General features: G+C 37.0%; 1 protein-coding gene across 1 annotated transcript in view; it reads left to right on the top strand.

Moving 5' to 3' along the window:
• Window positions 1-23,186, top strand: part of LOC128740154 (neuronal acetylcholine receptor subunit alpha-7) — a 245,072-nt gene that overhangs the window by 182,657 nt on the left and 39,229 nt on the right. Inside the window, exons 10-12 of the mRNA XM_053835680.1 lie at window positions 19,531-19,640; window positions 19,702-19,922; window positions 19,984-20,154. Coding sequence (XP_053691655.1) covers window positions 19,531-19,640; window positions 19,702-19,922; window positions 19,984-20,154 — 502 coding nt within the window. The remainder of the gene's footprint in view (window positions 1-19,530; window positions 19,641-19,701; window positions 19,923-19,983; window positions 20,155-23,186) is intronic.

The raw sequence follows: 23,186 nt of genomic DNA, 5'->3' as shown, positions 1-23,186 counted from the left end.
CAGGAGTATAACATTGCCGCAGTATATTCAATCAACATATGATTAAATATGTTGATATTTTATTTAAATTGTGTTTATTTGTATTTATTGTTCATTGTTCATTTATATTATTGTTTATGCCGTTTTCTAATTTTTATCGCCCCATCTGCATTATGCCAGTACCTTTGTGTGCTTGATACGAACCTTGATGATATTTTGTTTCAAAAAAGGACAAAACCAACATCATGCAGCCTACTATAAAAGATAAAAAGTAAGATCAGTCAGCTTGTCTCCAGATACGTCAATGGATCATCGCATTGGTTATTATTTGATTTGCTATTACACACGATGTTGCTAATATCACTCGAATGGCAAAGTAATGAACCTAACATTTTGTTACAGGCTTGACAATACTGGTATCACAGACCGTTTTTTCCTTGTTAGTGGGTCATGTCATTACAAAAACAAGTGAAGCAGTTCCCCTTTTAGGTAGCATTTTAAATTTTACTATACATTCAGTTAAACAGACATAGTTAACATGTTAACAATTCGTATGTATAACAATGACAAAAAATAATTCCATTTGTAAATGCAACAACCGGAAGATTAAAGCTTAAAGAAAAGCTAAACCTGAACTGATACTATTAATAAGTGCAAATGCAAATAAAGTACTCTAAACAGAACGTCACTAAGATTAATCCATATCAGCGAAAGCGACACTTTGCATGGCTCACATGAGAAATATACAATGCGGATTTATTTTTCTATTATTTCGTTGCAGTTAAAAATTGGTTTTTACAAAGCACATTTAGTATAAAATTGTTTAAAAGCAAAACATATTTGTTGGTCATTCTAAATCAGAACTGATAAATTCGGTATGTAATATAGCAATAACATTAAACTTAATACCGTAAGGATGGCGTAAATTTATAAATTAATAAATTCATAATTGCAACTTGAGAAGAACTTTAGATTATGATACATTTACTGAGCACTTGAATTTAATTGACACTGTGAAAAGCGACATGACAATACTAAAAAATAGGATACATTTATATCACGAAAAATTGAACTCAATTATTTTACTTTACGGTTTACAAAGCCTTCGTTATATGCTATGAGTAATGGTTAGCAGAGACCATTTCGACATTCCTCGTTGTTACAATACTCGAGGAGGAGCTAACAAAATTATAACAGACCAACAGAGATTACCAATAGACTATTTTGTTACCGACTTTTCTTAAAATTACAAAAATTCTAACTACATTTCTTCTTGTCAATATCTGATTCCGAACAGATACTGACATGGTTTTATCTAAATTGTAACATATTTTGTTGAAGTTTACTTGTCAATATTTGAAGATATTTTAAAAATATCACAGCAAATAAAAATATTTTAGCAAATATAATAAATATGATGCGACGTACTTCATTTACTATTAAAATTATAATAATAAAACAATTAGTCTGTTTTGCAAATAACATATTTTGTTAAGGGGGCATAGTACTTTTTCAACTTAAAAAAAATCGATTTTTTTTATTGATTATTTCGAAAGATTAACATTTTGACCATATGTGTTTCAAGTCATTTCAATGAATTCCAAAAATTGACAAAGTTACAGTTATTTGTACCGCGCATGTCTGGAGCGATTACACGGCGAATAAAAAGTTCATCGTCGTTTTTCTCGAAACCAGGTTTTGAAAGTCGGTACCATAAATATCTCAAGAACGGCTCAAGCAATTCTTATGATTCTTTTTTTGTTTGAAAGCCAACAAAATTATCTAGTGTTGACCCATCCTTTTTTTGATATTACTATTTTTGTATTTTTTAGAAATGTTTAAAGTCAATTTTTTCGACTAAAAACCTTACTTTTATGTTTGAATGTCCGCCATTTTGTTATACGTTCGAATTTTAAAAAAAGGATGGGTCAAACACGAGATAATTTAATATACTTTCATGTCGTTTTGGAATTTTTCAATTCGGATAAGACCCCCAGCGCCAATCCATGGTACCGCAAATCATGTTTTTTTCGAACGATCATGTTCAAGGAGCCGTAGGGGAGAGGGGAAGAGGTTTACATATGCAAACAAAATTGTAAATATTAGTATAAAGTGCAATGTTTGGAATGCAAAAAACCCGAATCAATTCGCTTTTCGCGTTATCGAGAATAAAATATTTGAAATTAGGTAAAAAATATGGTGTAAAAAGTACTATGCCCCCTTAAAAGGGTAATATTTAGCATGGTTAGTGGCGAAACCTAAATTGCTCATTTATAACTAAATGTGTTACAACTTTCAGAAACACTACATGAGTAACTTGACGGGTGACAACTAAAATTTTGGAATTCTTTTTGTTGAAGTTTGTGCCGGTTACAAATACTAACGTTTGGGGAATAACTAGGCCAAACCAAACAGGGCCAAAATGATAAAAATCCGAACTACAAGATAGGAGCAATAAATCACTACTTTAGTAACTTAAGGGGACATGAACGACCAAAAATTTTGAAAAAATCATTATTTTTTTATATCAGATTTTGATTCTGCAATCTTTTCCGCTTATTTTGATACTAAATTTGTAATGACCGACCACGGAAAATGGCCGAAAAACGATCATTCACATAAGCATTCCAGTGCGGCGTGGAACAACCTGGGCGAAATGAAAAACCATGATTTTTAAACTTTATGTACCTTTTTCTCAAACACTACACAACGTATTGGAACAAACTTTTTTTTGTTTAGTTGGTAGTAGCTTGGCAAAGACTTTTATAACTTTTCAGTTTTGTAAACAAAACACAGCTTGAGAAAAAAGAAAAAGAAGACAAATTTTTTTTTTCAGGCATCTATTTTTCTATTAAGCATCTATGGTGTACTGGACGGGCGGGAAAAACGTTTGGATTCGGCGCTATAGGGCTGACGGCTGTGCTATTCTACTACCTTAGGTAAGGAAGGGTGGTACCTTCCCGAAACGGCGAGTAGGCTAATGGTACAGCTGCCTTCCGTCCCGTTAAAACCGTGGCTGGTCTCTAGGTACGTTCAAAGCTCGTCACTCACGTAAAAGCGCGGTAGTGTAGGCTTAGTCGATATATTCCTGACTAACGCTGATCGGATGCTGACATCCCTGCCCCCATGAAGGGTAGGGGGGAGGAAGCCAAAAGGTTGGTGGACGAGTTGTACTCGTTGGATGGCAGAGATTGCCGTGATGGGTAGATACCCGATCCAGGAGGTGGTTTCGTCCAACCAAAGTTCGTAATTGTTGTGGTCGATGGCGTAGCGTAGCGGCGATCTGTAGCTGCTACGCTCCACCTAAGTGGTCGCCGGAGCAGTTTGACCGGATGCTAGACGTGCTCACCGATGAACTCACGGGGCGCAAGCCCGTTGTCATTGGAGGAGACTTCAATTCTTGGGCTGTCGAATGGGGTAGCAGGTGCACTACCCCATGGATGTAAGTCTGGCTAACGTGGGATCCGTCAGTACCTTTTGTAGGGGGGTACAACAATCGATCATCGACATCACCTTCTGCAGCCCAACGTTGCTTGCCAACATGGGGTGGAGGGTGTCAGATGAGTACACGCATAGCGATCACCAATCTATAAGGTACACGATTGAACGATGGACGCTACGGCCACGCGGGTTGAAGTCGGCAGGGAGGAGGTGGAAAGTGAAGTCCTTCGATAAAGACCTGTTCGTTGAAACACTCAGTGCAGAAAGCATCCGCTCGAACCTGAGTGCTCGTGAGCTGACCAACGTCCTAGTACGGGCGTGTGATACCACTATGCCCAGGACGGGGCCAACGAACGGTCGTCGTTCGGTATACTGGTGGAGTGATACCATTGCCCAGCTCCGCTCCAGGTGCCACAGAGCGAGAAGGCTAGCGCAGAGGGCCCGGACCGATGCAAATGCTGAAGCTCGGGAGGTCGAACTTAGAGCAGCCAGGTCGGCGCTCAAGAAGGAGGTTAGGCGTAGCAAGAAATTCTGTTTTCAAGAGGTATGCCGCGATGCGGATTCAAACCCCTGGGGCGGTGCTTACCAGGTGGTGATGAAAAAGAAGGGTACACTCGCGCCGCAGGAAACCTGCCCCCAAAAACTGAAAGTTATCGTGGAAGGGCTCTTTCCGCAACACGATCCAGTTTGGTGGCCTCCGACCCCGTACGGTCAATCGAATGATGTCCTCATTCCGGTCACGAATGAGGAACTCATCGTAACTGCCAGGGGTTTAAAAACGAAGAAAGCGCCCGGTCCTGACGGGATTCCGAACGAGGCACTCAAAGTGGCGATCCAAGCATATCCCGATATGTTTAGAGAGACGCTTCAGAATTGCCTAGAGGTATGCGAATTTCCAGACAAATGGAAAGTCCAAAGATTGGTACTGCTGCCAAAGCCGGGGAAACCGCCTGGTGATCCCTCGTCGTACAGGCCAATTTGCCTATTGGACACGTTAGGCAAATTGCTAGAGCGGGTAATCCTAAACAGGCTGACACCTGTGGTGGAATGTGATGTCGGACTGGCAAGCATGCAGTTTGGCTTCCGTAAGGGGAAGTCCACTGTAGACGCCATAAAGTCCATGGTGGAGAGGACCGAGAAGCCTATGAAACGGAAAAGACGAGGCGACAGGTATTGTGTCATAGTCACAACCCAAGCAACACAGCTTGTTATAGAATAGTATAACATTACATACATCAGAACTTCTCTATTACCAGAAAAGCGCAAAAAATTGAAGTCTAATGAAACAACAATTGAAAGAAGTATGTATCAGGTTATTTCATACCATTTTAAAACGTTATTATATCATAAGCTACAACTTGTTCTTCCAGTAGTTGAAATTTAGCAATGGAGATATAATAAAAACTTTGTGTTGACATGTTGACAAAAACAAACATTATTCTTTTGATATGAGCTGTCAAATAAAATCATGTTATCTCAAAACATCTCCAAACCTTAATAATAACGACACATGTTTTCAAAGTACGTTTATAGTACTCTTAAACGACTACTTTCCCTGAAGATTATTTTCTAACTTGTTTTGTGTGTTACTTGGGAATCGATGTCAAAAACGCCTTTAACAGAGCTAACTGGGGTGCAATCGCGTAAGCGCTGCATAGGATGAGGGTACCAGATCATCTATTCAGGTTGCTTAAAAGTTAGTTCTAGAACCGGACGCTAGAATACAACACGGCGGATGGGGCGAAGAAGTACAAAGTGACAGCGGGTGTTCCACAGGGTTCGATTCTCGACCCCACGCTTTTGAATGCCATGTACGATGTGGTGCTGAGGCTCGAACTACCCACTGAATTGAGTGAATTGAGACCCCTCTCCTCTTTAGAAAGCGAGTTATGACCCATCTCCCCTTTAAGAGGGTGGGCTTCCATACAAATGAAATGCAAATTTCCTCTTATCTCGAGACCTAATCAAGCAAATGGAACCAAATTTGGCATGTGGAAGTTTTAGATGGCAGAAATTTTTTCTATGGTGAATTACGACCCCTCCCCCTTTTAAGAGGGGGGCTCCCATACAAATGAAATACAAATTTCCTTATAATTTGAGTACTAATCAAGCAAATGGAACCAAATTTGGCATATGGGGCTTTTAGGGGGCAGAATTTTTTTCTATGATGAACTAAGACCCCTCCCATGATTAGGAGGGGGGGGGCTCCCATATAAATGAAATTCAAATTTCCGTAAAAATTGAGAACTAATCAAGCAAATGGAACCAAATTTGGCATGTGGGAGATTTTGGAGTCTTGGATTTATTTTGGATTTATTTTATGATAGTTAGAGACCTCTCACCGGTAGGGGGATATGGACTCTCATACAAATAAAACAGAAATTTTTGCGAAACTCAAAAACTTATCGAACTCGAGAAATTCGAGACTCTTCCATAAAACATTAGTCAACAACAAGACCACAAAAACTATCTATAGTAACACTAGATTATTCAGGACGAGACGGCCGCGAGTGTTGCCGGTGACCCGCCGTCGGAAGCGCCGCCCACTGGGGGGAGGCAACTCCCCGCAGAAATCACTACTGTCTAGGTTTATTTGTTTTCCTAGGTCTACCTGGGTTTTCTGAAACGAGCGACAGCGAGTAAGGAGAGGATCGCGAAATGGTACTTTCCACAAAAAAGTTTTCCGTGAAATGGTACATTCCGCTCAAGGTTTTTTGCAAAATGATATTCGGCGAAATGTTGTACAATCATGGCGAATATTACTATCCGCTTTCTGGCTATGCAATGAGGGGACAGGGGAGTTGTTTTCTACTTTACTGTGAGGAAAAATTGTAAATTTGTATATTAAACTACCCATTCCTGGTAACTAATAAGCATTAACATAAACAGCAAATCAGCGTATCTGGCATTTTACACTGCACGTTGTTGTATTTTTGACTGCAAAGGTGTTGTAAATGGGCATCCAAAATTGTATTCAAATTCTTCGTGTCGGTAATTAGCTGTAAATTAGCATTGTCAGCACTATAAGAAGGTTATCAGTAAAGTAGCTGTATATTTTGCCAAAATAGCATTTAAGTAGTATTTAAGGCGACTTAAATGCTTATTGTCCTACATTTGAATAGCATTGGTGATGCTTATTGGTTATGAATATGACTATGAATATGAATATGAATATGAATATATGGTACTACCACCTGCCTTAGCAAAACATCCGTTCATAGCAATGAGCCTGTCATGTCAAAAAGAGTTGAACATATTCAACGATTGGTCATACTTCCCAACTCTTGTATGAAGGGCCAAAAGGGAATTGGTCGATAAGCAACATCACTTACACGTACCAGGGATTTAGAGAATCTCCTTCCAAGGGCTAAGTCGCCTGGGTCAATCGTTGAATAAACCGTCTTAATGCAGAATGACTCCAGCAGGTGGGGAGAAGAGCCCGCTCATTATCCACGATGTGTTGTTAATCGGGCCAAGATTAACCCTAGAAAGTTGACTGTTTCACTCTCCCTAGGCCCACCGCTTCAAACAAGTGCTCTGATGGTCCCTCCCTCTTCCCGATTCTAGTTTATTTATGAAATGTGGTATATATGAGTAAAAATAGAACAATCTCACCAGCAGTCCTTGGAATGGAATAGAGTTGCGGCCTATTGGTTTCCATAAGTGCTTCTAATAATTAATTTATTTTTTCTTCTGGTATCCAATATCCATGTGCAGTATTAACACTCGTATTGGCCAAAGTTTTCACTTATAGCAAGAGCTGCTTCATAAACTAAAACGAAAAAAATAATTAAAATAACTTATTTTATGCTTACCTATTAACAATCCGCCGTCTGCCCAAAACCTCGAGCCGGGAACTACCCAGTATCGCACCTCCTAGCTTGGCTACTCAATAGAGCATTACCGGGTATGGCCACGTGGAGGCGCTAGGTAGGAGCTTGGGATGGCTAGAGCTATAATGGACGCTCCTCATTTGCCTTCCCCATTTCATACCCTGGTGATGCTTATTGGTTATTCCTCAGAAACTTGCAAAACTCGAGATTGTGACAAAGATCATCCGAGATTCATGATTTATGTACAACACAGGTTAATTTGTGGCAATACGAAGTTTGTCGAGTCAGCTAGTATCGTATATATTTCTGTCTCCCGTGCTAGGGAGGCACTGACGAGGGAAACCAAAAATATGAAAATAGTTCAATTTTTCAATGACGCGCATTGAAAATCAATAGTTTTCTGTATTTTCAATCGATTTTCCGATCAATTGGTGTCTATTTGGGATCAATTGGAAATCTATTGAAAATTGACTGAATTATAAGTCGAAGCGTGAAAACGCGTTTCTACTTTGATGACGTTATTTCCAACAACCAATCACGAAGCGAGAATTCTGGTAAAACATAGGTTCGTTATTTTGAAGTTTTCAATAATTCAACATCAAGAAACCATACTTTTCTTTATTTGGGTCAATTCTTAGAAGATTTTCCGATCGATTGGTGTAAGAATATTGAAAACCGATCGGAAAACCGCTGAGCTATTAGCCCTCAAAACCTATCATTTTTCGTGACGCTCGCATTTTTAGATTTTTTGGAATGACACCCTATCTCAAAACTTGCCGTAAGACGTAGTCCTACGTCAAAAAAAAATTTTCATTGCTTTCCCCTACCGTCCCTCCATCAATTGTAGAACAACTGTTTCAAAAATATTAATGGTCATTCATTACAATTTCAACCTTTATGATGCACACAAGTGATTTTTAAAAAACGTCTCTAGGTCTCAATGGTTGCAGGCGTTGTACTTATGAACCCTCGTCCACGTATTTTCAAATCCACCATTGCAGTCAATGAAGAATTAAATCTGAATATTTCGCTCTTCTCTTTTAAACATTCACTCAAACAATGGCACTCACAGATTCTTATAAACATACATATGCCAGAAATGCAGTTTACATTAGTCTTTGAGCTAATGATATGATACAGTCCTACGTCGCCCTTTCGTACAACCCTTAGGGCTGTATACCTTGTAGTTTTTCTATGGTGAGATCCATTCTCTCTTTAGGAGGGAAATTATGACCTCTCATACAAATTTCCTCTTATCTTGAGAACCAGTCAGGCAAATGGAACCAAATTTGGCATGTGGGGATTTTCGGAGGCAAATTTTTTTCTCTGATGAATTAGGATCCCTCCCCTGTTTAGGAGGGGGGGGTCCCATACAAATGAAATACAAATTTCCCTATAACTTAAGAACTAATTAAGCAAATGGAACCAAATTTGGCATATGGGGATTTTTGGAGGCTGAAATTTTTTCTACGGTGAAATAAGACCCCTCCCCCTTTTAAGAGGGAGGGCTCCCATATAAATGAAATACAAATTTCCTCATAACGCGAGAACTAATCGATCAAGTGGACTCTCATACAAATAACGCAGAAATTTTTGCGTAACTCAAAGACTAATCTAACTCGAGGAATTCGAGACTCTTCCATAAAACATTAGTCAATAACAAGACCACAAAAACTAACTATAGTAACACTAGATCATTCAGGGCGAGACAGCCGCGAGTGTTGCCAGCGACCCGCCGTCGGAAACGCCTGCCACAACCCCACCGCAGTAATCACCACTGTCTAGGTTTATTTGTTTTCCTAGGTCTACTGATTTCTTTCAGTTGGGTCCGAACGAGCGACAGCGAGTAAGGAGAGGATCACCCCTGCGAAATGGTACTTTCCACGAAAAATTGGCTTGGATTTGAATAGCATTGCTGATGTTACCTGGGATACTTTCATAGTTACGTAACTGCCAAAATGAATCATCTAAGGTTGAACTCCTCAGAAACTTGCAAAACTCGAGATTGTGACAAAGATCATCGGAGATTCATGATTTATGTACAGCACAGTTTAATTTGTGGCAATACGAAGTTTGTCTGGTCAGCTAGTATTCAATAAATCTTTTTGGTAAATCACGAACTGTTTAATAAAATAAAAAAAAGGAAAAAACGACTCACCAAAAAAAATCCAGTGTACCTTCCCACCGTCTGATTTTCCGATGCACAATATTAACTACCGGCTGCTATCGCCGACGTAACCCTAGCTGCAATTACGTGCAGCGCACGACGGAATCTGATGATGTGTGAAAAAAAAAGATCGGCGTGGATTCACCGCTAGTTTCTTTTTCGTCGTCCGTAATCGATGTTGAGTTAGCAGGGTGTCGATTACCTGGATAATCAGGGAAAACCTGGAAATGAAAACCTGGAAAGGGAATTTTGTTTCAACCTGGAAAAGTCAGGGAATGTCATGGAGTTTCATTTGAAGGCAGGAATTTTTGGCACTGGAAAAAATATACCGGCGCTTTGCAATAGTCTGCAAGGATAATATTTATTTCAAGTTTCTGACACCGTTTTATTCAATGCCTCCGCGTGTGTCCAAATGAAATAAAACATGACACGTTATTTTTACTCATGTGCATCCTATCTGCGGTGTGTATATTACTGAGTTTCGAAATTTAAAACTTCATGAATACACCTCTGACCCATCAAACCCAACAACGTTTCTCAACAATGTCTGGACTGATTTTGGTTTCAACTGGAAGAGCTCACAGCCTAATTGATCGTTATTTACTGTCTGAAAGTTCTTCGATGTTCATTGGATATTTAGTTCAAAGTTGTGCATAAAAATTTAATTATTTTGTATGGAAAGTTATATAAAAAGTCTGTACTAGGTCGGTGGATGTTGACACGCCAAGCGCATATTTTTAGTCTATACAGGACTATTGTTAGAACAATATTTTATCTGTTTTCTTAGCGGTCAATTTAGCAAAATTTCTATGTTTCACTTAGAAAAAGACCATTGCTTAAAACTGGCCAATTTTGCATTCAGATAATTCCGGACTTCCAGACCGAAATCGGACTGTAACTGGAACGACGACGAATCAAACTGAACCAAGATCAGACCGTCATTTGTTTGAAACTCGACACGGAGATAAATACCCGAAGTAGTAAATGGGTCAAATAAAAGCAGAACGTCAAGTTTTATATAATAGAACGAAGCAGCTTTGCTTAATTTTTACTTTCCACATAGACTTTTTGTATAAAAAGATGAATTTGAACTGAAAACGAAAAATGTATTCATCAAGAAATTACAAATACTAACTTCTGGGCAATAACTAGGCCAAATCAAACAGGGCCAAAATGATGAAAATCCGAACAACAAGATAGGAGCAATATATCACTACTTTAATAACTTAACAAACGGGCGAACAGCTAAATTAGGGGTACTTTAAGAATGTAAAAGTAAACTAAAGAAACACGTCAAGTTTTAGGCACAGTTCGAAAGATGATGATATGCCAGACGAATGTTTGAAGAAAATTTTGATCCCGTTTGTACAAAACCATTATGCAGATGTACAATACATGTTTTGGCCGGATAGAGCATCATCGCATTACGCCAAAAAAACACTATCGTTCCTGAATACGCATTCAATCCCATTTGTACCCAAAAACCACGACTGTGTGCGCCCAATCGAAAATTTCTTCGGGATTTTAAGTTCCTTGGTGTACAAAATAACTCGAGAGCCACGAATTGCAAACAGTTGATTGGTAGATTGGTGTTCAGACATCAAACGGAAGCTTCGTCGAACAGCCAATTACGGACCGTTTTCAAATGTACACTAAGTTTTTTTCAACAATGGATAATTTATCTTTAATTTCGGTAAAGATCTACTTCAACTATTTTTGTAGCTTTGGCAGCTTAAATTTTAGTTGTCACCCGTTATATCAGTAAAACAGATATAACCTTGTTATGGCCTTTTGATCGGGTATCTATCTATCTTTATCTCTATCTCTATCTCTATCTCTATCTCTATCTCTATCTCTATCTCTATCTCTATCTCTATCTCTATCTCTATCTCTATCTCTATCTCTATCTCTATCTCTATCTCTATCTCTATCTCTATCTCTATCTCTATCTCTATCTCTATCTCTATCTCTATCTCTATTTCTATCTCTATCTCTATCTCTATCTCTATCTCTATCTCTATCTCTATCTCTAACTCTAACTCTATCTCTATCTCTATCTCTATCTCTATCTCTATCTCTATCTCTATCTCTATCTCTATCTCTATCTCTATCTCTATCTCTATCTCTATCTCTATCTCTATCTCTATCTCTATCTCTCTATCCATCTCTCTCTCTCTGCATCTCTCTCTCTGCATCTCTCTCTCTTTCCATATCTCTCTTCCCATCTCTCTCTCTCTCCATCTCTCTCTCTTTCTCCATCTCTCTCTCCACCTCTCTCTCTCCATCTCTCTCTCTTTCCATATCTCTCTCTTACCATATCTCTCTCTCTCTTTGCATATCTCTCTCTTTCCATATCTCTCTCTTTCCATCTCACTCTCTCTTTCCATCACTCTCTCTCTATTATTGCTCTTATGGCACTTATAGTATTAGATTCTCTCAATAAAACGGCTGCAACAATTTATGTGTTTTTTTTGCCTTGCAAGATATTGCAACTTAGCTGATCATCAACATACGCTTGGGATTAATGACTAGAGGATCGTATGGGGTTTTACAAATAATCAGATAGTGATCAAAATTACGTGCAAACATGCAAATTTTAGAAGATGGCACAGTTTATTATATATCACTTAACAAATCCTGGAACAAGCACTCCTATAAACAAAACTTATTCTTCTTTAAGAGTCAACGGTCATAGTATGCCAATTACGGTCGCAACAGTTGTGATCTCTATCTTTTGATGATAATTTATAGGGGAACTGTGGGTAAGACGAACAGGGTGGGTAAGACGGACAGGTGGTTGATTCTACCAGTTAAGCATTAAAATTCGTAAATGTTTTGATGGGCATCCAACCATCTTACTATCTCATGATTTCTGAACGTTTCCATCATCATTTAGAACTTTCAACTTTTGATAAAGTACAGAAAAACTGAAAAGTGGAAGTGATTCTGCGTTTGGATGTAACTTTTTTGCCATTGAAAATAAGCTTTTGGCGTGGTTTAATTCTAAAATGTAACCCATAACATGAAGTATTTCGATTTAATACCTTTTCAAGTAACGTCTGTATTGAAAAAATACGTAATTTTATTTACATATGAAAAATTGTAAACGTTTTAAAAATATGTATAATGGTGGGGTGAAATGGACAGCTGCCAGTGTGGGTAAGATGGTCAGTGAACATATTATAATAAAATGGTTGATTTTGCTTCTTAGCATTATCTCATGCATAAAAATGAAAATTTAACCGGCAAATGTGGACTTCAAACAAATTAGCAGCAGCCAGGCACGAAATAGACTTTGGAATGCTAGTTCATATTGCCGCTGCCAAACAATTTTCGATTGGCTGCTATTGGTGGGAGGGGGTGGACTGCCCCCTTCACTTTTTGCACGCTACACCACCATATTTTACGTATTCAATTTGTTTGTTGTTTGTTAAAAATAATAATATGCTCACTGTTGGGGCGATTTACAAAACCTGTCCATCTTACCCCCACACATTGTCCGTTTCACCCGCAGCACTAAAAAAGTTCACTTTTTCGGACCATTTTTAAAACTCAAAATACACATTGAAAAACATTTTTTGTTAAATATTTCACTAGCTACTTTTGAAAACAATATATTGAACTGAAGTAAACTGTATTTAGGTTTTGTAAATCAAAAGTTCTCTGTATTATATTAGATGTTCTTCTTAACCTGTTCGTCTTACCCACAGTTCCCCTACCACGCTGTCAGTATAACCTTTGTATAACTTTGTAGTGTAACCTACAAAAAAGTAAATTATTGCGGTTTGCTTTTTTTAAATGACTGGAAATAATTTTAATTTTATTGAAAATTATGCCATTACAAATATTTTATAAAATTGTTGTCCTTCCAGTGTAGGGTCACTGAAGGGAGGAGGGGAGGGTGGTGCGTAAAAAACAAAGAGATTTTTTAATCGAGTAAACAAATGTGGGATTTAAGCTTTTTAACTTACAGTAAATCGATGAAAAAACGACGAAGCCGAAGGAAAATTTTTTTGGACGATTTTCGGTAATTCCATTGTTTGAATTTCCATTTCCGTTTCGTGCTAGAAGCGTTAACTCAACTCGAACACTCATTTTTCAAGTTTTTCAGGCTGTAGAGCCCACAGACAATTGATTTTATAAAAAAAAATTTAACTCATATCCTACAAATTATTTTTTTGCCCCTCGATTTTTCAAGCCAATTTCCAGGTGACAAAGGTGACAAAAACTTTGGAAATGATTTGCAATGGCCTTATTTTAATTAATTAATTTTGCCTTATTTCATCACATTTTACGTGACTACCGTTCTCTACCGAATATTACTCTACGCTTAAAATTAGGCTGGCCCAACAATGACTACTCAAGTGACCCAATCTTTACAATATGCGCTTTTGAAGTATTTTGTCTTACCCTACCCAAACACATTACTTGAGGGATTTTTTCTAGATTCTTCGTATGGAGCACAACACACTTGATACATTTTTAATATTTATTTCGATAATGCATGTCATAAACCAATTTTAGAAGAAAAGTTCACTGCAACTGGAAAACTTTTTTTGTAAGATTTATAACTGAATTTAGTACGCATGCTTTGAATACACGCTTGAAACTCACAATATTGTGAAAAATTAGTTGCCACAGTAAGAAGTTTTACATGTCTTGTACAAATATATCACAAGCTATTAAAACTGTAAACTCGTGATGATCCGACAATAACAGTGGCACGACGCTTACGACATTACCCCAAGGTAAAATATAAGCATGTGAAAAATGAGGTGTAAGTAATAATTCTCGACTCAACACATCATGCAGCATTCTATAAAACAGAAATAAGTGAAAAAAAATTAAGCACATAAGGTAATTTAATTTACAAAATCTGTTTAATGAAAATAACAGAAGTTCAAGTTCCGAATGCGAAATGTAGCACCAAGTGCTAGTGTTGTGCTAGTGCTAGCAGTGTTGCTAGTGTTCTGTAACCCGTAATAACCAATCTCACAAATGGTCGGGGTTCTGCCGGAACGAACCAAGCGCCAAAAACATTATTTTGAGTAATTTAAACTTTTACTTTATCGTCCCACCAACTGCTTGCAGCAGATCTAATAAGTAGTTTTATCGCTATATCACAAACAGGATGTTTTTAATGCCCTGAGATTACGAATATCCGTAAAATGTTATATTATTATCGAAATAATTAACTTTAGTTTTGGTATGAATGTACTGAGTTCACTTTGGCTGAATGAAAGTGAAAGAAGATGGTTTTCAGTTTAATCTGGTTGGATGTATTTTACTCTATGTCATTCTTAAAAAGTTGAGAACAACTTACGATGTATGCAAAAGTTCCATTTCGGTTTGACGGTATGAATACCCTCAATTTCTTTCTTAAATCCGGCTCAAAGAAGGGAGAATCTGGGTCAAGGCTATACTTAAGCATAAGTATTCCGCATACGTGGGTTTTTATTTCCAAACCACCAAACAAAGTTCTCCTGGTGAGAATCCAAAACTTCTTCAGGAGATTCAAAAGTAACGTTTTCTTCTATTTCTAAAAAGTTATGATCGAAGGAAATTAAAAAATTGCTCAGCCAAAGTGAACCAGGTTCCAAATCGCTTAAAGTATTACTACGTCTCAAATTTGTGTCCTCCACAACGAAGTCATTCTCGACAACCGAAGACTGCCTTTCATACTGAGGCATACATCGTCGACAATTTCGGATTCTGAAACTCAAAGGTAATGAAATCATACAAACATTTTCTATTCAACCACGTAAAACTATATTTTCTGTTCATCCATGGCGGATATACCAAGTACATGCTAATTATAAACCCGAGTAGGAGCCAATACCTCATTGATACCTAATGAATATCAAATTCAGCTATCATAAATAAATTTGATATTCTCTAGTTATCGCATTTTTATAAAGGATAGCTTATAAATGTCTCGATGAGATATGATACAATATGCTATTAATAATTTATTTTACATTTTTATACTATACCAAATGAATTATTGAATCAGCTATGAAGCTACAATGAATGACTTAAAATTTAGTGAATGGGACACAACACTAATAGTTCTTAGTAAGTAATAGTAAGAATTATTAGTGTTGTGTCCCGTTCACTAAAATTTGAGTTATCGGTTCTTACGCTGGCATATAAAAAGTTTTTGTAATGAATGACTTCTAAATGCCTCATCGAGGTAAAACACATCAATTGACGTCCCGTGAGCAACAACATTTGATATTTGATATTTGACATTACAATAACAAAACTAGTTAGTATTTAAGTATTTGTAGAACATTTTTAGCTACTAGGTTGACCCGTCGTGGCTAGCCACGATACCAAAACCTTTGAAAATGTAATATGGTTTACAGTTCAGTAGCTCGTAAAATTTATTAGTGAAACAGCTCTCAACAGCCTTCTATTAATTAAAATACATGTATTCTACAAAGGAAGCAAATGGGGCTTACATAAAAGGGCAAAAATCTGTCAATCGCGAGGAACGTGCTGCTCGAGGGAGTACATTTTGAAAAAGTACTCAATTTTAGAACCGTGTCTCGATTCAGTCTCGCCAAAATTATGATTATAGACAACATCGATTGAATTATACCGGGTAGACCGGGCAGACGCTTGCTGTCCAATCCGCTATCATTCGTTGGACCACAACTACAAAAACAACCTTCGTTTTAGTAAACCGGACAAACTCTTGGATTAGTTATTTGCTTGAAATCGAGTCAATGCAATACAAAATCTTTCGATATTGGAGATTTCGACGGCTTTTTTGCGACCTAGTTCTTTAAAAAATTAGAATACTTTTAATATACTTGAAATAAAATACTTTACAGTAAATGTCTACTTCTACTAAATTCTTAAAGTTAGAATTTGCGGACTTCAATATTTATATTACTTTATATTGAGATTTTTAAGGTCGGGTCAGTTTAGCAACAAAATCATGGAACAACACGTTCCACATAGACTACATTTTGGTGAATTCTTGCTTTTTTATCATCAAAGTTTGAATGTGTTCCTTGATAAAACACCAGACATCACTTCTGTGTGATTCGGATATCATTCCACACCTTTTTTTCTCTCCATGTGATGGACTCATCACTGCGACCAGTAAAGTTGATCTATTGTGATATCGCCCGGGTGTTTGCTGTATGACCTGCACTGCATTTCTTTTTGCTATAATCGCTATTGAGTGAGCGATATGCTTATTAAATTTTTTATGCGTGCTTGTGTGTATGGGGGTTTATCCTTCCTTCAAAGCTTGATCTACTTTACCCACTTATTCCTTGCTGCCAGTACTATCCCATATTATGGCCGTCCCTGGCGAGGACTCATTCGTACCTCTTACCAGTACACTACACTATAGGAGGGACATTTGCACTGTCAAGGGACTTCAGAAGGTAAATATAGAATTCAGCACAAAGGAAGGGTAAATGAGGGGCCTGAGAATAAACCCATGCTAAAGTCACATAACATCAAATGGCTTGATTCTACTAAGATTCGAACCCGCGACCACTCGTTTGTCAAAGAAGACTCGGTAACCTTGCGGTAAGCTCTCCCACACCTAATTCAAGAAAGGTTTTAGATAAGCTTCTCGTCAGAAACTCCGAAAGAAGCAAATGTAGGTATAAAGATACTCAACAGGATATGCGTTTTCGCACTTTAATTGAGTATGCGCTACTTTGGAAGCCTCTGATAATCAATTATAGCTTGATTATATCATAGGCTGTCCTTATCATCACGTGCCAAATCACTCGTTTACTCCATCAATTTCAAACGGTTGACGCTTGCTTCAAAAATTTGTTTTAAAATCAAATGTTTTTATTCAAACGCAGGACTTGTTGAAATCAGTATCGCATTATGTGGCAGCTACAGAGACTATAGATTACAGAGGCGTCGAGACACTCAAAATCCGCTAAATTTTGAAACAAAACGGAGTGTACCATCATAAATAAAGGTAACTCTCCGCTTTCGTTCAAAATTTAGCGGTTTTTGAGTGTCTCGGCGTCTCTGTAATCTATAGTCTCTGTAGTGGCAGCCCATCAAATTGCCTATTTCTCCCACCCACCCACTGACTAAAATCATTGTTACCTTCACAACGCGTGTTGGAGTCTAGAAAAATTTTTATTCAAAAGCTTGCTTGGATCTAGCGTTACAGTCAGACACAAGGAAACTATATATAGTAATAATAATAATAATTATTATTATTTTAGCTATTTTACCTCTTATGTCAAGCTAAATCAAAGGTATGCAGTTACTCACCGAAAAATATCTGGATCAGGTATTCTTCAGTAATTTTCTTCTGCTCGGGCAACGCATTGGTATTTTGTAACGGCTATTGATTAATTTCATGAATTGTATGTTTATCGACTGATTTTTGGTGTTTTTCGAGGTATAATACTTTTATTAACGAAAATATTTTTTTTTAAACAAATTGTACCTGGTTCCTTTTAGCTGAACGCAAACTTTAAAAATCCAATACAGCTCTGCCAAAACTCTTGTTTCCTGTCCGAACGACACGATTTTTTTTATGGTTAATAGATTGTCACCATTGGATGCAAAATGGTGTAACCAACTCAATTTTTAGAAAATTGGCGAAGGGATTCTTATCTCAAAATTTATTGGCTGGTTATACCGATACCTTCTTGTGACGAACAACGTAATGAACCCACGGCAGTTAACAATTGAAATAATTAGAGGAATCTTAACTGATCGATAGGAGGGTCTCAGGTGGAGTCGATTTCCAAGCCTAAGTGATTCATAAAAAATTACAAAACAAAAAACACAATCATTACATAACAAACTCAACTGGAATGCATTAGCAGTGGTGCGAGAACATAGATGTGAATTATTCCACGCGAAATGTCCGAGAAAAAATTCAATCTCTCACATAAAATCAATAATAAAATTACTGAATCACATAGTCAATCACACAATTGGGAGTTGTTTGCTTCAAATACTGATAAATTTGAAAAAATTGGTATCACTACCCCTAAAAATAATATTTTTTCGGATTCCCCGTTTTTACAGGTTGTTCCAACATGTAAAAAAGTTTTTTTCTACCTTCAAATTTTTGCAGAGATTCAAAAGGAAATAATAAGTTCTGACAAAAAGGGGCTTTATAAAAATAAGTGGTACTTTGTTAAAAAGTGGGGGATCAAGGGCGGTACAATTAGCACCATACCAGTGATTTTTACTTTTTGACATAAAATGAATCTAACAAAAGTTAGTTCAGATCGGAGAAGGTCGTTTGCACAGAATAACTTATGTTTCCACACGTCTGTTACTCATTCCTTGTTGCAGTCACAAATCATTTTCTGTGCGAATATTTACAGTCATGATTCTAGATCAGTTATTTTTAAAAAAAGCTCATCCCAATTTCACAGCACTGACAGTGACTTCAAATTTACTATTTTATGATAAATACAGCAACATACAGGGTTACTAATATTATTTTGATATTAATTGTTTTTCACTAAAATCTTATATTTTATAACTTTATTTCTACTTACGCTATACTCTTCTGTGATATCTACAGTATGTGTACGTTACACAATATTAAAATACTAATTTAAAACCATTAATTACATAAGTTCTAGATTAAATAGTGTCTAGAGATAGAGTTATAGTGCAATTACAAGGATGAAAATTGCATGTGATAAAGTGGACATAGACTCTAAAGCCAAAGTAAATGCACAACTCTCTAAAAGAAATGTTAACTGCATCATATGTATAAATACTATTCAATGAAAATTACTGTAGCTTACCCTTATATTGTTATACTGAATGCTTCCTTCGTTGGATTGGACCCATTCTATTTGTACTTAGTATCATCCTTTTCGGTAAATTGTTAGTTTTATTTATTGTATGCATCCATTTTTCAATATTTCAAATCAACTGCACAAATTTGCTTGTTTCCGCAACTGCTATTGTATATATTTATTCGCTGAATCATGTAAATAAGCATTTACTATATTTGAAAATAAAAATTTGTTGTATATTGCTAAGCTTGCTATAATCGAGTAGCTCATGTTATATGCATGTTTTATTATAAATTCATTGCTAAAATTTTAAAAACGAAGATTTATATCGCGTTTATGTTTACAGGAACGTATTTCAATTGCATTATGTTTATGGTTGCCTCGTCGGTAGTGCTAACCGTGGTAGTGTTGAACTACCATCATAGAACAGCTGATATACATGAAATGCCTCCATGGGTATATGTTACAACACAATTAGAGAAACAGCTGTTATACTTTTTGTCTTCTATAACAACAGATCAAATCAGTTTTCCTCCAATGGCTGCCTTGGATTTTACGAATGGGAAGACCTGGTAAAAAAATTACTCGGAAAACAATTTTCTTATCAAACAGAATGAAAGAACTCGAGCTGAAGGAAAGGTCATCCAAATCCCTATTGGCGAATGTACTAGATATTGAGGACGATTTTAGACATACTGGTGGGATCACTGGTTCAACTACGGCCATTAGTACATCTGGGTATGATTTAATAATATTGCTAACTAATGAACTAATATTTTCAATCACGCTCCCAAAATAGATTTTCCAGGCCAACTACTGTTGAAGAGCACCACTCCATATCAGGCTGCTCTCACAAAGATTTACATTATATTCTGAAGGAATTGCAATTTATAACGAATCGTATGAGGAAAGCTGACGAAGAAGCAGAACTAATCAGTGATTGGAAGTTCGCTGCAATGGTTGTTGACAGGTAAACGAATGTATATTTAGCTTTTTCCAATTTCAACTTTATTTGACACGGTTTAGCACGTTGCACATGTGTCGCGGAGACATCTTATTTATAGTAGAAATTCCATGAAAGACATATAAAAATTTAAATGTACTCTGATTTTGTTCAAATCAAAGGTACAAGTATGTATGGATATTATTGCGGATAGTGTGTTATCGCGTCCGACTCTCAAAACATCCTTCTGAAGGATTCCACGCCAAGTGACGAAAAAATAACATATTTTTTAATTTATCATTTTTGATTTAGCTGAAACTTTGCATAACTGTTCTCCTTAAAAAATGGTGTCATTTTATCATATCAGGTATTTTTTTAAGATGTCGACTGCTTTTTCAAAAGGGCCTGACCAAAAATGGTGCTAATCCATTAAAGATTTTATATTGGAAAAATGGTTTATTTGATCGAAATAGTGTCTTCAGCAAAGTTGTAGATAATAAAATTGCCTTTCTAAAAAAAATATGTGCACCTTAAAAAAAATTATTTTGTTGGAAAAAAACGAAAATAAATTTAATAAGCTAAATATCTATAAAAGCGCGTTTTTTCAAAATTTATTTTTTGACATGTTAAAGGTAACAATATACTTTTTCTAAAGTGTCATTGCTGGCGAATGAAGGGCAAATAAGTAATAATATTTTGAAAATTGGATGCTTTTTTTTATTTTCACCAAAAATAATTTTTTACAGTGTATAACTTTTTCTAAAGATGAGAATTATAATAAGTATCATCTTTAGAAAAAGTTATACACTATAAAAAATATTTTTGGTGAAAATAAAAAATACATGAAATTTTCAAAATATTATAAGGCTTATACAAATTTGAAAAAAAGTTTATGTCACCCCCCCCCCCCCCCCTTCAAAAATTTTCGAAATTTGAAGGGGCAAAAAAATAAAGTGGAATAATGTTGCATTTTTTAATGATAGGCAGATTTTTACAATTCAACGAGTTTACATCATTCTAACATTCTAATCCAGCAATTTAGGATGTTTGTTCCCACACCTCGTCCCCGACCTAAACCTCCTTGGTCAAATAGTCGTTTGCGAGAACTAAAGCGACTGAGAGCAGCAGCGCTTCGCAATTATACTAATCGGCGCGGCCCCCTGACAAAGCGAGAGTTTGTTTTTGCCAGTAATAACTATAGGGCTTATAATCGATATCTTTTCTCCAGACATGTGTTACGTACCCAATCAAATTTAAAGCGAAATCCGAAACGTTTCTGGACCTTTGTAAATGAGAAGCGCAAAGAGAACGGCCTCCCTTGCAGTATGTTTTTGGGTGAAGACTCTTCAAGTACGATGAGCGATACAAGCAATCTTTTTGCCAAACATTTTTCAAGTGTATTTTCAACCGTGGCAGCTAATCCGGCTCAGATTGAAAATGCTGTCCGTGGCATACCCAGCAATGTGTTAAACATAAGTAATTTCAGCTTCTCAGACGAAGATATTCTTGCTGCACTGCGGAAGTTAAAGTCTTCAACATCTGCTGGGCCTGATGGAATTCCGTCTATTGTGCTAAAAAGATGTGCGGAAGCCTTATGTGCTCCACTGAAACTAATTTTGAATCACTCACTGTCGCAGTCGACATTTCCAACGCGTTGGAAAAAGTCGATCATGTTTCCCGTCCATAAAAAAGGTGATAAACAAAATATAGCAAATTATCGTGGAATTACTTCCCTATGCGCGGGTTCCAAGCTCTTCGAAATATTAGTTAGCAACGTACTGTTTCGAGAGGTCAAAGCGTATATCTCATCTAACCAACATGGATTTTACTCAGGGAGATCGACAACAACGAATTTAGTACAGTTCACATCGCATTGCATTAGGTTCATGGAAACAGGAGCTCAAGTAGATACCGTGTACACAGATATAAAAGCGGCATTTGACAGTGTAGACCACTCTATTCTATTGGCAAAAATTGAGCGACTTGGTGCATCACCCGCTATAGTACAATGGTTAAAGTCGTACCTTATTGGTCGAACCCTATCTGTAAAAATTGGAAGCCATGAATCACAAAGTTTCACCAACCGCTCGGGTGTACCACAAGGGAGTAATCTGGGGCCATTACTATTTTCATTATTTTTTAACGACGTCTGCTATGTAATACCATCAGGTCGGTTTCTTATTTATGCTGATGATCTTAAACTTTACTGTGGTGTACGCTCGACGGCTGATTGTATCGAACTACAGCAACATCTCAACGATTTCTACGATTGGTGTGCTCAAAATCTGCTGATCCTGAGCGTGGCTAAGTGCGCAGTGATCTCATTTTCACGTAGAAAAAATCCAATCCAATGGAACTACACTATTTCTGAAGAGACAGTTAACAGAGTAACGGTAGTTAGAGACTTAGGCGTACTCTTAGACACTCAAATGACCTTTAGAGACCATTATTCTCATATAATTGGTCAGGCGAATAGAAACTTGGGTTTTGTTATTAGAGTTGCCAAAGGATTTACTGACCCGTATTGTTTACGAGCACTGTACTTTGCCCTTGTTCGTTCCATACTGGAAGCGTCAGCCGCTGTTTGGAGTCCATACACAGCTGTTTGGTCAAACAGGATTGAAGCAATTCAATCAAGATTTCTGCGTTATGCATTGAGAAGCTTACCGTGGCGAAACCCAATAGAATTACTGCCATACGTTGAACGCTGTCGTTTGCTAGATATGGATACCCTAGCTAAACGAAGAGATATATGTAGAGCAGTTTTTGTGGGAAAATTACTGACAGGCGAGATCGACTCCTCTTTTATCCTTGCACAAATTTGCATTAACATTCCGCCCAGAAACCTGAGATCATGGGAATTTTTAAGACTACAATACCAGCGCACTGAATATGGACAGAACGAACCCGTAAGGACGATGTGTGAAGTTTTCATAAATGTTATTTATATTTTGACTTTTCCATGACCAGTGTTAGTTTTAAAAATAGATTAAGAAGACTATTTAGCTTATAAGTTTTGTGAATTTGTATATTAGAAATGTCTGTGAACCTTGTGATAT

Source organism: Sabethes cyaneus, chromosome 3 (assembly GCF_943734655.1).
Source record: "Sabethes cyaneus chromosome 3, idSabCyanKW18_F2, whole genome shotgun sequence".
NCBI classification, from domain to species: Eukaryota; Metazoa; Arthropoda; class Insecta; order Diptera; family Culicidae; genus Sabethes; species Sabethes cyaneus.
This window is presented reverse-complemented; position numbering and strand designations above follow the sequence as displayed.